Source organism: Dipteris shenzhenensis, chromosome 28 (assembly GCF_047967505.1).
Source record: "Dipteris shenzhenensis isolate YYH24624 ecotype China chromosome 28, Dip_SZ_1.0, whole genome shotgun sequence".
In the NCBI taxonomy this organism is placed as follows: Eukaryota; Viridiplantae; Streptophyta; class Polypodiopsida; order Gleicheniales; family Dipteridaceae; genus Dipteris; species Dipteris shenzhenensis.
In genome coordinates this window covers 1,025,779-1,041,660 of record NC_141623.1, presented here as the reverse complement: position 1 = coordinate 1,041,660, position 15,882 = coordinate 1,025,779, and the positions used below count along the sequence as shown (strand labels likewise).

The 15,882-nt window shown below is 43.8% G+C and overlaps 1 protein-coding gene across 3 annotated transcripts in view; it reads left to right on the top strand.

Annotated features, from left to right (window-relative positions):
• Positions 1 to 706: 706 nt before the first annotated feature.
• MTR4 (RNA helicase, ATP-dependent, SK12/DOB1 protein) overlaps positions 707 to 15,882 on the top strand; it is an 84,259-nt gene continuing 69,083 nt past the window's right edge. For 2 of the 3 annotated variants that reach the window (XM_087399367.1, XM_087399366.1), the window contains exons 1-5: positions 707 to 1,107; positions 1,753 to 1,953; positions 2,933 to 3,151; positions 3,451 to 3,789; positions 11,830 to 11,934. In XM_087399367.1, the coding sequence (XP_087255493.1) occupies positions 817 to 1,107; positions 1,753 to 1,953; positions 2,933 to 3,151; positions 3,451 to 3,789; positions 11,830 to 11,934 (1,155 nt within the window). In that variant the 5' untranslated portion in view covers positions 707 to 816. Of the gene's footprint in view, positions 1,108 to 1,752; positions 1,954 to 2,932; positions 3,152 to 3,450; positions 3,790 to 11,829; positions 11,935 to 15,882 lie in introns of those variants that run through there. The other variant, XM_087399368.1, reaches the window with a different exon arrangement.

The following is a 15,882-nucleotide window of genomic DNA, read 5'->3' as shown; positions in this document are numbered from 1 at the left end:
CAATACCATCATGTAAGTCCCATCATACCATCCATTTCATTAAAGAGGAGAGCATCAAAGCAATCAAAGAAGAGGTTGAGAGGAGAGCCTTGTGAAACTTAAAAGAATTATAATTATAATAGGTGCAAAAACAGCTAAAGTGATAGGAATGGCATTAAAATAAGGTGGGGATCCCACTATGGCCCTGTCTTTTGGAGTGTCATTATAAGTCTAAGTGTACGTAGCTCATTTTGAATAACTTGTGAAAGGAAACAATAGGTATAACTTGGAAGGAGAGGAAAGGAGAAAAAGCAAGTGAAGGTGAAGGAATATCGGGAACGGTAGATGAGTGAAAGAGAGGAGAGAAGAGGTGAAAAGGTGTATGTGTGTGTATGTGGTGGATGGGCCATTAAATAAAACTGCGGACTTGCCTATTTTGGCAAGAGTAATATAAATGTGGTGTCATACAAGTAAGAAAGAGAGCCTCCATCTTTAGAGAGAAATACCTAACAAAAGACAAATGCTTTAGGAGAAAAGACAAAAACATTTAGGACCTCCACAAGCAAACAAAAGCCTTAAACCCTAAACACCTTAAACTTCTACTAACCCAGACTTAAGCCTCATACTAACCATATTTTGCAAGGTCAAATTGACCAAATGAACGAACTTCAAAACTATGGCCCTCATTAGCAACTCACTAACCAAGTCATCCCTTAGAACCCTTGCGGCGCCAAAAAAAGAAGAAGTTAAGAGAGAGAAATCAACAATTAGGTTTTTCTCGTCCCAAGTGAGGAGTCAGGAAACAAGTAACGAAGATGGCTAATTAAAGATAGATATATGGCCGACCGAAAGAGCAATGAGTATTATGTGGAGCCTGGACTGAGAGTAGATGCTATGGCAATGGCAGACGAACACACCAAGTCATCGTTGATCCAACCTTCGTCTGTGCTGGTTACTGACAGTTTGCTGTATTCCTGCCTTCATGAAGTCTCTTATCCCCCCGGCTATGAAGTCTACCAACATGAGAAACGTACCAGCACCAATAAACCTGCTAAGGACTACCCATTCACCCTGGATCCTTTCCAACAGGAAGCCATTCGTTGCCTCGAGGCTGCTGAATCCGTCCTGGTGCGTAGCTCCCTTATTCTTCTTACTTGGATTTGTGGGTAGGCGCGAATAGAACTCACCATGCATGTGGAGCTTCGTAAATCTCTGTGAAAGGATGTAATTACGTACAGAAGCTGCGCAAAACACCTCATTTATTTCTTGTAGTGTAAGGCAAGCGTTCAATAGTGCACCATCCCATTTTACGTACCTCAAGAGTTCTTGCAGATATAAATGCTCACAACGTCAAAGATTTACAATGCCAAGACACTGACAAGCATTAATACTCTTTGCATAGTTTAGGTATTAGGTACGTCAACAGATTGAAAAGCACCTAGTTTCGATATGTTGTCATCTTTTGAAGCTATACTTGTACACCATGTGTTCAGCACACTTCATGTTGAATCTTAAAAGAGTTTGCTAGCAAATCAGCATTTTCTTGAATTTAGTGAGAAAATAGCTCGTTACGGCCATATAGATTTCTAGCCCTTCTTTTTTAAGCGTTTGCATACAGGCTCATTGCTTGGAAATTTTTTAATTTTAAGGAGTTGATGAGGACCAATTTCTTATTGTATTTTTTTAAATTTTAAGCGGTTGATGAGTCCGGATTAGGCCAATTACTTATTGTAAGGACGGATCAGGCCAATTACTTATTTATGAACACTGCAGGTTTCAGCTCATACATCTGCTGGGAAGACAGTCGTTGCTGAGTATGCCATTGCTATGTCTTTGCGAGACAATCAGCGCGTGATATATACTTCGCCAATCAAAGCATTGAGCAACCAAAAATTCCGTCAATTGTCTGAAGAATTTTCTGACGTGGGTCTCATGACTGGGGATGTAACAATTTCAGAGAATGCCTCTTGTTTGGTATGGAAAATAGTCCCCCGTTATGCATTTTAAATGTTGTATAGATTCTCAGATAGGATACGAGAGGCTTTTATGTGTGTGTGCATCTCGTGTGTCTGGGCGGTGGGCGTTTGCTTGCCAAGTGTGCGATCACATATTCACATATTGGAACTCACCACTGTTGTCAGGCCCCTAACCAATTGGTCCTCCAATGCCACATGTTAACCAATGTTGATATCAGGCCCCTAACCAATGGAGTCACGCATTGCCACGTGTAACCAATGTTATTATCAGGCCTCTAACCAACGAGACCAAGGAGGCGGAGGCCGATTCTCCTAATTATCCCCCATTGGCCAAGCCAGGAAGATGCTGCTGAAACTTGCACACTTGCATGGGCCTCCCATCAGATCACATGTGTCATCGCGGTCACCACCACACCAAAACTTCTGTCTACCCGTCACAATCTGCTGGCCATAGACCACAAGCAGCCAACTAGCATACACAAATCTTGGTACACTACAACCTATTGCCATTGTGGAGCTCCTCGTGAATGAACAGCCGCTGCCATTATTGCACATTTGCTGCCACGAGTCCCCTTCCACAAACTCCACAACAGCCTGAATTGTCATTATGCCTTCCACATGTCATGTTTTGCGGCCTGCAACTCAGTGCAGTCTGTAGGACAGTGGCCACTAGCACACGTATACCACACTCTGTCAATCACCTGTTTGTATATCATTAGTTCCCCATTGCCATATATGTCACCAATATTTGTATTAGGCCCCTAATCAACCGAGCCAGTGAGGTGAAGGCCACTGCCTCTAATACTTGTACACTGCTCCCGACAATTGTATGTTAAAGGCAGGGAGCATTGGCAGTCTGTCCATGTGGATGGCTGTGTCTTTGCATGCAATTACGTGTGATAAAATGCAGAGTGTTCTTAAATATAGTTACGTCTTGATTGTTGCACTCTTGGTGTATATTAATTCATGTTTGGCAGGTGATGACAACAGAGATTCTTCGAAGTATGCAATACAGAGGATCAGAGATCATGCGGGAGGTGGCATGGATAATATTTGATGAAGTACATTACATGCGAGACAGAGAGAGGGGCGTAGTATGGGAAGAGAGCATTGTCATGGCACCCAAAAATGCTCGCTTTGTTTTCCTGTCTGCTACGGTACCCAATGCAAAGGAGTTTGCTGATTGGGTTGCCAAGGTACATGCCTACATTTTTCTGAAACAGATATGCATTTGGTGTATGAAGTTTTTTGCTGAGGCTTTTAAATATACTGTGCATATTGCAGATTTGGGTACTCGTGGCAACATATACATGTCTTGTCTATTGAGAAGCTTTTATTTTTATCCATCTTAGCTTGTAAATTTGTTAATTTGGGTATGCACTGCTCTTTTCACAACTCTTTGTTTGGTGCTTGCTTTTTCTGTATGTGTGCTGCAGCATTTTATAAGCACTTTTCTTGGAATCCCAAGCGATTTGAGGGTTCTGTGGCCTTTCAGGTGCACCAACAACCTTGTCACATCGTTTACACAGACTTTAGGCCTACTCCTTTGCAACACTACATTTTCCCAGCAGGGGGTGATGGTCTGTACCTGGTGGTGGATGAGAAAGGCACTTTTCGAGATGACAATTTTCAAAAAGCTGTGAATGCTCTCTCTGTGGGAAATGAAACAAAAAGCAGAACTGCAAATGGAAAACGAAAGAGGGGCGGGAAGGGCAGTGAAAGCAATGAGCCAGGAGACACTTTTAAGCTTGTGAAGATGATAATGATGCGACAGTTCGACCCTGTCATAATATTCAGTTTTAGCAAAAGGGAATGTGAAAGCTTGGCTATGCAGGTATTTTGCAACTGTTCTGCTAGTCTTTCTGCTCTCTCAAAGTTGAAGTCTACTGCATCTCTCTCTTTGGAACACTTTGGCAGAGTGTCGAAATAAACAAAGATGCATATGCATCTAGTTAATCTTAATCACAGCGGCTCCAGTAAGTTTAATGTTCAGTTGTTAAGAGAATTCAAAGAGTGCCAAACCTAAGCCCTTTAATCAGTAGGATGTGCAAATGAAGTGTAATCTAATCACATACCATCTAAGTAGGGTGCATACTTCAAAATTGCCCATATGCCTATGTTGCAACTGCCTTGTCCAAAAGAAATCTGCATTAAAAGTTGCATGTAATGGTTGCACTGGAGTACCGACAGAAACTCAGTACGAAGACTTTGTATAAATGGATGCTCAAGTATGTGTGGGTGTGTGGATTTGTATGTGTGAGAGCATATCTTTATACTATGGTCTACACCCACTGTTGGGCGCTGATGACGTCAGTGAGGATGTCATAGTAGCTAGTCCCTGCTATGCATGATGGAGTTTATGGTTTTCAACCTTGTGAGTGACTATCATGAGATTGAAACTGCACTATGTTGTGTTTTTAGAGGATGAGTTTGGGAATGTTCCTGGATTCATCTAGGTATATGTGCCCTATTTAACCTCTTAGCCAATAAGTGGTAATTGGTGCATGTGACAGCTCGATCTAGGAGAAAGGTAACAAGGGCTCAAAAAGACCTTAGAGCGCCATCAATGATTATGCAAGACTTGGCATGTAGGTACTTTCTACACCCCCATAGATTAAAGAATACAATAATTCTATAGTCGAGCACACTAGTCATCGGCATCTACTGTGGGGCTACCTTGGACAATAAATCAATTAAAGGTGTACATTGGCTATAGTGGCATTTTGAAGGCCCATAGGATTCGAAGTCCTAAAGCACACAATATAATCTTTGATGAAGGAGAAACTCATTGTACGTCACAATAAATACATTGCTCAATTCTATCATTGAGCAATTGGGGGAGAGAGAGAGAGAGAGAGAGAGAGAGAGAGAGAGAGAGATGTATTAACGTCCACGGGAGGCCTCACGGGCCTATGGGACAAAGTACACAGAAAAGCGAACTCATACAAGCCTCAGTGGGCTGAAGCAAAGGGCGCGCTAGGGCCCTTGCTATGAGAGAGAGAGAGAGAGAGAGAGAGAGAGAGAGAGAGAGAGAGAACCGCCTGTTGCTCAAGAACCTTCATCAGATATTGGTGAGGTTGAACCTAAGTCAAGAACTATATCGATATGAAACCATCAAAGAAGGTCAAGTCATTGATAAACCCTCAACTAGTAAGAAAGGACCCACAAGATCTACAAGCGTTTGAAGAGCACTTATAGGCATAATGCGAGTCATGCATTAACTACCACTATGAAATATATAGCCAAGCCTAAAAGATATGAGGATGCTAGCGACAATCCCAAGTGGTGGAAAGCTGAAGCAAGCCAAATTGAACTTGAACAAAGCCCGTGATATGAAAGACCTTAGCTTTATCAATCACAGTGGATTGTCTAGGAATTGAGATCTAGAGACCTTTGAGAGCCTTAACAAGCTTGTTAGTCTGGTTTCAATGTTTGCAACAAATTCCTTATAGTACTTCTCCTTCAAGAAGTAAGCTGTGTCTTCGTTTCTGAACCGGAATATATTAGCTCAAGGATATCTTATTTTTCTTGAAACCTTGTCGGGGATTTTTCATGGCTGTGCCCATCAACAATACCCCAAAACTTTCTAGCTTTGAGAATATTCTCAAACTTGATTTTCTAGATGCGACAGTTGGTTCCATCCAACTTGGCACACTTTGGAAGGGGACATTCATTAGTTTGACTTATAGTGCCTCAATTAGTGTATTGCAAACATTGTGTGAGTGCAAGATAGATAAATCAAATAAAAGTAAACACACCTAAGCAAATCATTGATATGTTCTAATTAAAGCACAACTTAAGCCCATACCAAATAGAAATTAAGACCTACTCCTTAGCTCTATTCAAAGTCAACCAAGAGTGGCGATGATGCTCTTTATGGAATCCAAAAGCACTTCCAAGCAACTAGAGCTTTTCTCTTAGTGCGAGAGGTTTTCCTAGCTATCTTAAGCGTTTCTCTTAGTGTGTGAGGGTTCCTGGCTATTGTAGGTCCTTCCTTCTCTCGAGGATAACAATTGTCCTCTTCTTTGAGAGAACATAGGATCAACCAATCACATCAAGATCAAGGATGAGGCAAATACACACAAACAATGTGTGTCTTCACAAGTCCAGAATGCCAGGCACTTGTGGATATCAAAGACGTCAAAAAGTGGCCTCTAAGAACGAGGCTAGGGGGCAATACTCGAAGGTGAGGATTTTATGCTGTTCAAAAGAGATAGCGTACGTTTTATTGAGGTTTATGGTGACCTCAGATGCTGAAATTTGTAAGAAAAACAGGCATTGTAGGCCTGCAACAGATTTTCCTCCTTAAACATCTTCATCCGTCATGGAAGGAAAATGGGACATGATTGGCTTACATTCTGTATAATAGCCTTTCCCTTTCCCTTATTGAAGGGTTTATGAGGATTCGACTTCCTCTCAACTATTTCAGCCAGTTTAGCGACATCTCTAAGAGTGGTTGGGTTGAACATTTCAGCCTCATACCTTACTTTTTGGGCTTAGGGCTGCTAAATATTTCTTTCTTCTATCTTCCTCACTTTTTTCTGGTAAATTGAAAGAGAGTTTCCAAAGCCTAGCTGTGAGTTCAGCATTACTCTCATTGTTGAATTGCCTAAACCTTTCCAACATGAATGTCAAGTTGTGTTCATGCCTCGGTGGCATGAAAGTGGCTTTCAGCTGCTCCACAGATTAAGCCCATTCAAGAATAGGCTCTCTTCCCATTTGTAACAAAGACCACCACATCAAAGCATCCTTTTGTAGATGCAATGTGGCAAGAGCAAGCTTCTCTTGATCGGTCTTGTCTTGATGGGCAAAACACAGCTCAAATTGGTGAATCCAATTAAGTATTTTATTAGCCTCCCTTGCTCCATCATATTTAGGGAATTTAATTCTTTCTTGTGGTTGGAACTTGATTCTTTTTGAAGGATTATTCAAATCTTCATCTTCAAAATTTAGAACTCTCAGTCTCTAATTTTGTCACTATGGACTGCTCAATCACGTTGCTAAAGCCGAGAAATAAGCTTATCAACGGGAGACTCTCCTTCTCTTCTCCTCACATTTGGATAATAATCCATGTGTGAGCTAATTTGAGGTTAGGGTATAAACTCATCACCTTGCTCTTGGATGGAGTCATTTCTCCTCTCATTTCCAAAGGAGAATTCTTGTAGAGAAGAGGAAGGTATTCCTATTTGTGGGTTATCTTAATCAAGTTGTGTATAAGTCTCATCTAATCTATCCTCTTCAAGAGGAGGTGATGGTGTTCTTTCCCTCTCTCCTTCTGGCAATGGGGGAATTGGGACAAGTTCATTTATACCCCCATTTCCATTCCATTCTTTTCCTTTACTAATAAAAGAGAGGAAATGACTTGCTATAATTTCAAAACAGAGGTTTATTTTACATCAAAAGTCAAATGTTATAGGGTTAGTTGTACGTATCCAACTCTTGCTTTGTTTGTGTTAAAAACAACCTGAAATGAGCTCTTCATTTTTCTCTTTTGAGCTCTTCTTCCTTGTCTTTGGCTGTTGGGCTGAATCGAAGGTCTTGACACTGTTATCAGGGGTACTTGATGGGTAGATCACCCCCTTAAAGCCTCGCTCCAATCCGACTTTCCGTTAGGGAGAATCGAGAGGGGGCGCGGGGGTTCACACAGAGGGGAGTCACCCCGTTCCCTGCCCAAAGAGCAGAAAATTTTGGAAAAGCCCTTCCTCGGAAACCTCCAAATTCCGATCCGGCAGAACTGAAAGCATGAATCAAATCTCAGCCATGGATCTCAATTTCGGATTTCTGGATTTTAAACGAGGGTTTGCTTTCCTGCGTGCTATCCGTATGGCTTCTCTATCTTGTCGCCCAGCTGTGTGGCTGCTATGTTGGCTGCCTGGTCGTGCACTGTTCACCTGTCAGTGCGCTATGCTGTTGTCATCCTCCTCCGGCCGTCCAGCCTTGGTGGTTTGCCTCTTTTTCTCCTCTTGCCGGTCTTCCCTTCTCTTTCTCTTCCCGTCCCTGTACTAGATGGTCGCGGATTTGATACCAAATGTGAAGTTCTAGACTTACAAGAATGAAAATGGGTGCAATCATGCAGAAACTCGACGCTGATTGTGTTAGAGGTCAACATCTCTTGATGTCACTTTAGTGAGAGAGGGCCAAGTGCTTGTGGGTGTGCCCGCCCCCCGTGAAGCTAGGGTAGGTTGAGTGAGGGCCTATGTTGTGGGTGTGCCTGCCCCTGTTAGGATAGAGTGGTCCTTCCAAGCCCACGTGTCAGCCCCATGTGCAGGCGCATTGTTTCTAGGTAGGGGACAGAGGCTCCCTAGGTCAGCCTATGTCCTGTGTGGCATCTCTTGGAGGCGCCTAGGGTTGCGGGTCAGATCCCTGCTGATCAGTGCACCTCATGGGCGTGCCGTGTGAGCACCCCCTGGAGGTGTTCTCTGTTGCGCACCATGGACGCAGTGTGGAGGCTCTGTTTAGAGCAGCATATGGTTGGCCACCTGGGGCTGCTGCTGGCCCTCAGGTCGGCCTGTCTGGAGCAGGGGCTCAGGAGTCAGCCCTGATATAGGGCCTTGTGGAGCCCACTTGGAGGGCTGTAGCGGTCAGCCCACATAGGCAGGTTGGTTGGCCCTGCCCCTTGCTGGCCGACTAGGAGGCTGGGCCCCCCCCCCACGTGTTTTGTGTCTCTCTGTTTGTTGCCTGGTGGAGCAGGATATCCAGCCCAGTGCAGCACCTCAGGAGCAGTCCTAAGGCAAAGGTGTGGAGCAGTTCTTCCACTCTCCGTGCCTCTTGTTCTCGTGGTTGTTGAGCTGTCCATGTAAGCTCTCAAGCAGCCTGTTTGTTCAGAGGATTTCGCCCAGTTGTAGCGGGGTTTTCTTCAGAGATCACTTGCAGTTCTCTTGTGCCTTTCTGACCTTCTCAGTGTGGTGTGTGTGTGAGGCTCTCTCTCTCTCTCTCTCCCTCTCTCTCTCCCTCTCTCTCCCGCTCATTTCTGCTGGACTTCTGACATGGTATTAGAGCCACGGTTGGCTTGAGACCCAAGCAGCGGAGAGAGTTTTGAGCCAGCACACAGAGAGCAGGATTAGGGTGCTGTTCGGAGGTGTCGTTGAGGAGGAGGGTGTGTGAGGAGTGGACTATTCGGGTGTCCAGCAAAGGGTGACTTTGAAGGGTGTTTTCAGATTAGAGAGGTGTTCCCGAGGGACGGATAGCGAGGTGTGAAGGTACATTGGGCTGTCAGCCCCTTCATCCTCTTCCCCAGCCCTCTTCTTTGTTCAATCCTCTGTTCCCTTCTATCCCATCCATCTTCTCTTTCAGTTCAGCTTCCTCTTAACTCCGACATGGCGACTTTGTCTGAGATGGCAGAGAACAAGACTAGAATTCCAGTGTTGCCCATGTTTCCGGTTGACCGGCAGTTGGATGGGTTCAATTACAGCGTCTGGTGGGTGATGATGGAGTCTATGTTACAATCATACGACCTGGCAGATTTCATCTTGATAGATGTCTTCCGACCGCAAAGGACCTTGGCATCTTGGAGCAGAAGGAGGCCGAGACCCTTTCTCAGCTCTGGGACCGTGTCAATGCCAAGGTAAGATCATTTATATTTCTTAACTGTACTCCTCAGGTGATTAATCACGTGAAGCACATGACAGTGGCCAAAAGTACTTAGCAGCGTTCGGCGTCCATGTATAATCAAACCTCTCCCATGAAGAGGGTTTCTCTGGAGGTCCAAATGTGCTTGTTGGATCCCAAGAAGTCTTCATCGATGCGGGACCACATCAACAAGTGACAGGAACTTTAGTAGGAGATCCTCTAGGCAGGGAAGCAAATTTCATCTGAGAACATGGCCATAACTCTACTATCCTAGTTATCCTCTCGGTACAAGGCCTTCTATTCATCCTTGATCACTAGTGGTAGGGTAAATGAGTTGACCTGGGAGGAATTGGTCCCCGTGGTGCTTGACCAGGAGGAGCGCTTTGTCGATCGTACCTATGATAGTCAGCCTGAGGCTTTGACAACTGATCAAAAAGGCAGAAAGCAATTGACAGTTGAGGAACAAGAAGCTCTCAAGGCATCCCGTACATGTTACCGATGTGGCCAAAGGTCATTATTGGTGTGAATGTCCCCAAAGGAATGTTGAGGGGTCCAGTAACCAATTGGCCAATTGTGTTACTGTTGCGACCACGTATATTCCAGCCTTTTAGTAGCACTTGGCAGGCGCTGCTAGCAGGCTTTCTGAATCCAGATGCACCTAGCAGGGAGTCGTTTATCGAGGCAGGCTTTCAGGTAGGACCTTGAGCCACAAAGAGTTGTTCCCGCCGACTCAAGTGGCAATATGTTACCAGTTTGCATTTTGTTTGGATGTTATGACATGGCAGTCTCCTATTGTTCTGCTGCAACTATTGTCTGATGCTGTTGGAGATCCAGATGGGTGAGCAGATTGCCAATGCGGGAAGCTAGACACAGTTGATTGATCCTTGTGCGTTGCTATATGCTTGTTGTCATTGGAGCTCTGAAGTTCATCGATCTAGCGACAATATACTAGTTTGGACTTGAGAGGGGGCTATCTAGCTCTGAGATACAGGTGCCCATGTAGGGAAGCAGAACTTGCACTGGAGGCAGTATCAGTTGGATTATTGTACGAGTACCTTTTGTGGGAGTCATGTACCAGTTCTAGTAGTTGTATTGTTGTACCAGATGACCCACTGTACCATTACCCGACTAGAGGAGTGTGCCTAGCACCAGTGGCTTGGGAGCAACAGTTCTAGGTTTCCAGTGATCGTGCTGAGGTGGTTCTTGCCAAGAGGAGGCTTCTTCAACATTACTTGTGGCGGTCTTCAATGGTGGAGTATGACACGATGGATTCCTCCAGTTGTTCCAACTGATCAGGGCACCTCACGGGCCCGATTGTGTGCTGTGTGAGCAGCCCCTGGAGGTGTTCTCTGTTGCGCACCATGGAGGCAGTGTGAAGGTCTGCTTAGAGCAGCATATGGTCGGCCACCTGAGGCTGCTGCTGGCCCTCAGGTTGGCCTGTTTGGAGTTGTTGCCAACATGTGTCTGCTGCTTTGCACAAGCTTTGACCTTAGCATACCCACTTGTGCTTTCTTCATTTCAACTTTTGCACAAGTCTCACATTACTGAATGTCAACCCAAACTGGGATCCGGATGAAGATCTGGACTTAGTTCTAGAAGGGGACTTCACGAGCATAGACGAGTCTTGGGTTTATTGAGAAAGCCATGGATACAAAGGAAGCCACGGATACCATACATTAATCATCAGTTGCATGCCCCCCAATAGATGTTTATTATTACTAATCTGTAGATCACAGAACATTGATCATAGGATCAAGTTTTGCTCAAGCGGGTCATGAACTTTACTTTTATGCTTTATTATGCTGTGTTTTTTCTTTTGGCTTGTGCTCTATGTGATTTGTTTATAAAGATAGTATTGCGTATTGGTCATGTGATGTCTGGTTGATTACATCTTTAAGACAAATTGTGATGAATGAGACCGACATGCCCCGGTTTATACAATTAGTATCTTGAAGTCAATAAAAGTACTTACATGTGACTGTAAACCGGTTATTTTTTGAGTTGATTATTTTTTGCGCAGCAGGTTTTTTTTCTCCCAAGACCCTTACAGCATGATTTTATTGGCATACGTCTGGCTCATAAATGCCTTATTTGGATCCACTTTTCGAAATGTAGGTGCAATATGCACGTGCTTCTTTCTAGTTGAAATTTGAATCGTTCTATGCAATGCAATAACGTCTCAGGAATTTACCTCGAAATTTGCTCTTGTATATAGCTTAGGAGAACCTGATTTTGTGCTGCAATGTGTGAAGCTTAGGAAGAGCTTGATTCTGAATTTGTTCTTACTTCTGGCCTGTTTTTGCAGATGGCAAAACTTGATTTAAATGATGAAGATGAGAAAAATCTTGTGAATGGCATCTTTTGGAATGCCATAGATTCTTTATCAGATGATGACAAGAAGCTGCCTCAGGTGGAGTGGTTTTGTCTTTCTTCTTGCTTTGTACTATTTTGTTTTATCTTGTATATACGACCTTAATGATATCTGGAGCTTAGCCTTTAGTAGATGTTGGCTTGGGATTTATAGAAATGATAAGCATAGGGACAAAGGATATCTGTTGCATAAGTTTTATGAAAAGTTATGCATGCCCAAATGTCCCTATAACACGTTTCCGACTAGGTTTTCAGTTTTTCCTGGGATTAGGCTGCATTGGTTTTAACTCTCAAGACCGGGATTACTATTAGTTTGCTGAATTTTCTTCCGTAAATGGCACATCAATCGACCACGGTCAGCCATGCTAGTAAGTTCTCAAACTTACAATTTCTTTAGTGCGTTTTCTGGGCCTATCAACTGCACATCAAACAACCACAGTCAATCATGTTAACAAGCGCTCAAACTAACACTTTCTTCTGTGCGGCCTATCAATACACCTTGAATCATTCTTGTTTGCATCAAGGAGTGGTTTTGGCCTCCTGCTCCTGTATACATAGCGCCATAGTGAGATGCTAGAGGAGTGGCATGTGTGTCCCTTATATAGGTCTTGGATGGGGCAGTTCTATTCCCACAACCAGACTGAAGTCTGTTTACAGACTGAAGCCAGCGGCTGAAGGATGTTTACAGGGTGAAACAACATAGACTGACGTCCATTTACAGACTGAGAAGGGCTGCTGTGTTTATCAGGTTGAAACTGAAGATTTGGTATTTGTCGTCTCCTCTTTTGCTGGCTCAGTTCAAAGGATTTTGTTCCACCTTTTCCAACACAAAGTATGTTACTTCTTCTATAATGCAAGCCAGTACATTCACTTTGGACACACATTCTTTAGGCATTTCACAGGTGGGGCTTTTCTGGCTTGGGCATTTCAGCAGCATGCAGATTACTCTTGGTCATGTTTCAACAGTATTGATCACTTACGTGATTATCCATGTATAATATCTGGTGCAGAGGAGCATGCTTCAAGGAAATGGGGAGATCTACCAAAATGTAGTGCCCTTTGGGCGAAATATAATGATCGTGCATTAATATGTTTGCGTGTGTTCGCATGAGCGTGCATGTGTGATGCGCATGCACCGGTGTGTACTTCTGTGTGTGTGCATGTATGAGATGAAAGTCTTTCACCTTCCTGCCATATCTCAATCCCCAAAAACAATGAAATTGACCAAGGTTTTCATCTCAAACTCTTCATGCAAGAGAGCCTTTGCGTTCCTTATCTTGCTTAAGATCATCCACATAGAGAATCACCACCATCTTCTTGTCTCCCTTTGAATGAAGGTACATGATTACATTTGACGAACTTTGAGAAACCCAATCTGTGAGAAGTAGTCATCAATGCGTTGGGACCGTGTTCAGGGAACCTATTTCAGCCCATAGAGTTTTGCACACCATAGTATTCTTGATCTGAAAGCCCTGGGGCTGCTTCACATAGACTTCCTCCTCTAAGTCTCCACTGAGAAAAGCAGATTTCACCTTTATGTCTAGTCTACTGGGCCTCTCATATTGGGTAGCCAGTGCTATCAATGTCCAAATTGTTGTTTCCATCCAGGATGTTGGTGCAAAGGTCTCATCATAATCTATGCCCTCAGCTTGTTGCAAGTACTTTGTGCTTTTCCCCTCCATTGCATTCCACTCAACATTTTGAGACGTTCTCTCACCATACAAACTCACTTCAAGGATATCAGGCACCCTTGACTCTTCGAGGGTCTTCATGTACCACCGTTGTAATCTTTTCTCCTTTGCAAGAGTTTTCTTCTTTGGTGGCTTTGGCTCTGTTCTTCTAAATCTGATCCTAGACTTGCTGAGTCTACTTCAAATTCCTTTGCTTTGAGCTTGGGCACCGTTAGGGAGTAATGCAGGTGCTAAAGCTGCTTCATTGTCTAGATAGGGCTCAGACTCTTTAAGGACGTCTTCTCTACTGACCAACACCTTTTGTGTCTTCGATAAGCTCGGGACTCATCGTTGCATCTGATGAACATGCACTTGCTGCTTCTTGAATCTATTTTATTTCTGGTGTCTTTATGGACACGCACCCAGGCGTCAGAACCAAAAGCTCTCAATTTTTTTTCGATGGGTTTCAGATTTCTTACTTGAGTAAGCCTCCAATGGTATTTTTCCCATGGCTGCTTTAGTCATTGTCCTATTTTGGATGTGGACAGCCGTATTGACCGCCTCTGCCCAAAAGGACCTTGGAACATTCGAACGTCATGCTCAAACCCATCCCCGCTTTGCTACCCTGTTTTACTGGGATGTACGTGCTGTTGTCATGTGACGTTTGATGCCGATCCTCTTGCAATATGCTTTGAACTCATCTGATGCAAATTCTCCCCCTTGGTCTATTATGAAAGTCTTGGCTTTTTCTACCTTAGCCCTTCATTCTTTGCATTTTTCAAGGGCTTGTGACTTCTTAGACAGACAATATACCGAAGTCAGTTTGCTGAAATAATCAATAAAGGCAAGGAAGTATTGTATCCTAGAAAGTGATTTGGTAGGAATGGGCCCATAGATATCCGAATGAACTAACTTTAGTGGTTCAGTGGCCCGATTCGTGGCCTCCGCTGGGAAGGATGCCCGGTTTTGCTTGCCTTCCGTGCAAGCTGTGCAAACTTCTGTTTGTTGGATACATGTGGTGGAAGTCCTTCCACGATATGTGCCTTCTGCATCTCTTGTGAGTGGTGTCTCCGATATGCCCAAACGTCTCGTGCCATAGGCTAGATTTGTTCCGATGTTGTCCACTGTTAAAGTTCGTTATCTTCCACATTGTCCAATTCTGTCCACATGTACAATCAATTATCTTTCACTTTTCCAATGCTTATAATCAATTTTCCTTCACGTTTTCCAAGGCAGCTTACATCTGCACAATACTGTCTCTCAAGTTTCCTGGGATAGTTTAGATCTGCACAACGGTATAGAGAGATATAGGCACTCTCTATGATAATCGGCACACTACAGACTTGGTCATACCCCATATATCCAGCTTGCGGAGGCTTGGAAGATCTTGAAGGATCTATATGAGACCACCAACACAGCACACATCCTTTCCCTCCAGAATCAGCTATTCACTATGGGGATAGAGGATGTGGACCAGATCCATGACCATCTCACCAAGGTGAAGGTTGTGAGGGAGTAGTTTATTGCAATTTGTCACAAGGTTAACACAAGCTAGTATTTGGCCATGCTTGTACTTTGCTCAATTCCTTTAGCTCCAAAGGGTCTGTCACAACAATGACAGCAGGCCAACGGACTATTTCGATGACATTTGCGGAAGTTGGTCCTCTCCAAGAAGAGGCCCGAGAGAAGCCATACGACAGAGATGTTGGAAACAAGAAAAAGATAAATAAGGCCTAGAAAGGCAAGACCAAGGATGAAAATGACTCTAAAAGAAACTAGTTAGAAGATAGTGGAGACAAGAAAAAGAGGATCTGGACCTAAAAGTGTTTCCACTGCGACAAGGCCAAGCCGCATAGCTAAAGATTGTAGAAAGAAGAAGGCAGACCAAAAGTGGAAGGAAGGTGACAAATCCAAAGAGGAGAGTCAAAATGTTGCCCAAGAGGAGCTTGTTCTAGGTACAGATTAGTGAGTGATGATAGTGATGGCTTCAAGACACACGTCTAACAACAAGAATTGGTTCAAAGTATTGTGACATACACATCCGGATTCATCGGTGACAGCAGGAAGTGCTTAGTAGAAGGGATCGAGAGCATTCTATTCACCATGGGTTTAGGTGAAGAAAAGGTACTTAATGTTAGACCTAGCCCTGGTTTATCCTTGTAGGCCTAGGACAGTTAGTTCTTAGTTAGCTTTCAGTCCACTTGGGACACTTAGCTCAGTTATTAAGTGTATGACTCTTAGGACTTTGAGTCCTACCCTAGTGTAAGGCCAGGGTTAGCTATTACTTCACTTGTACGTTCATTTTGACTATCCTACAA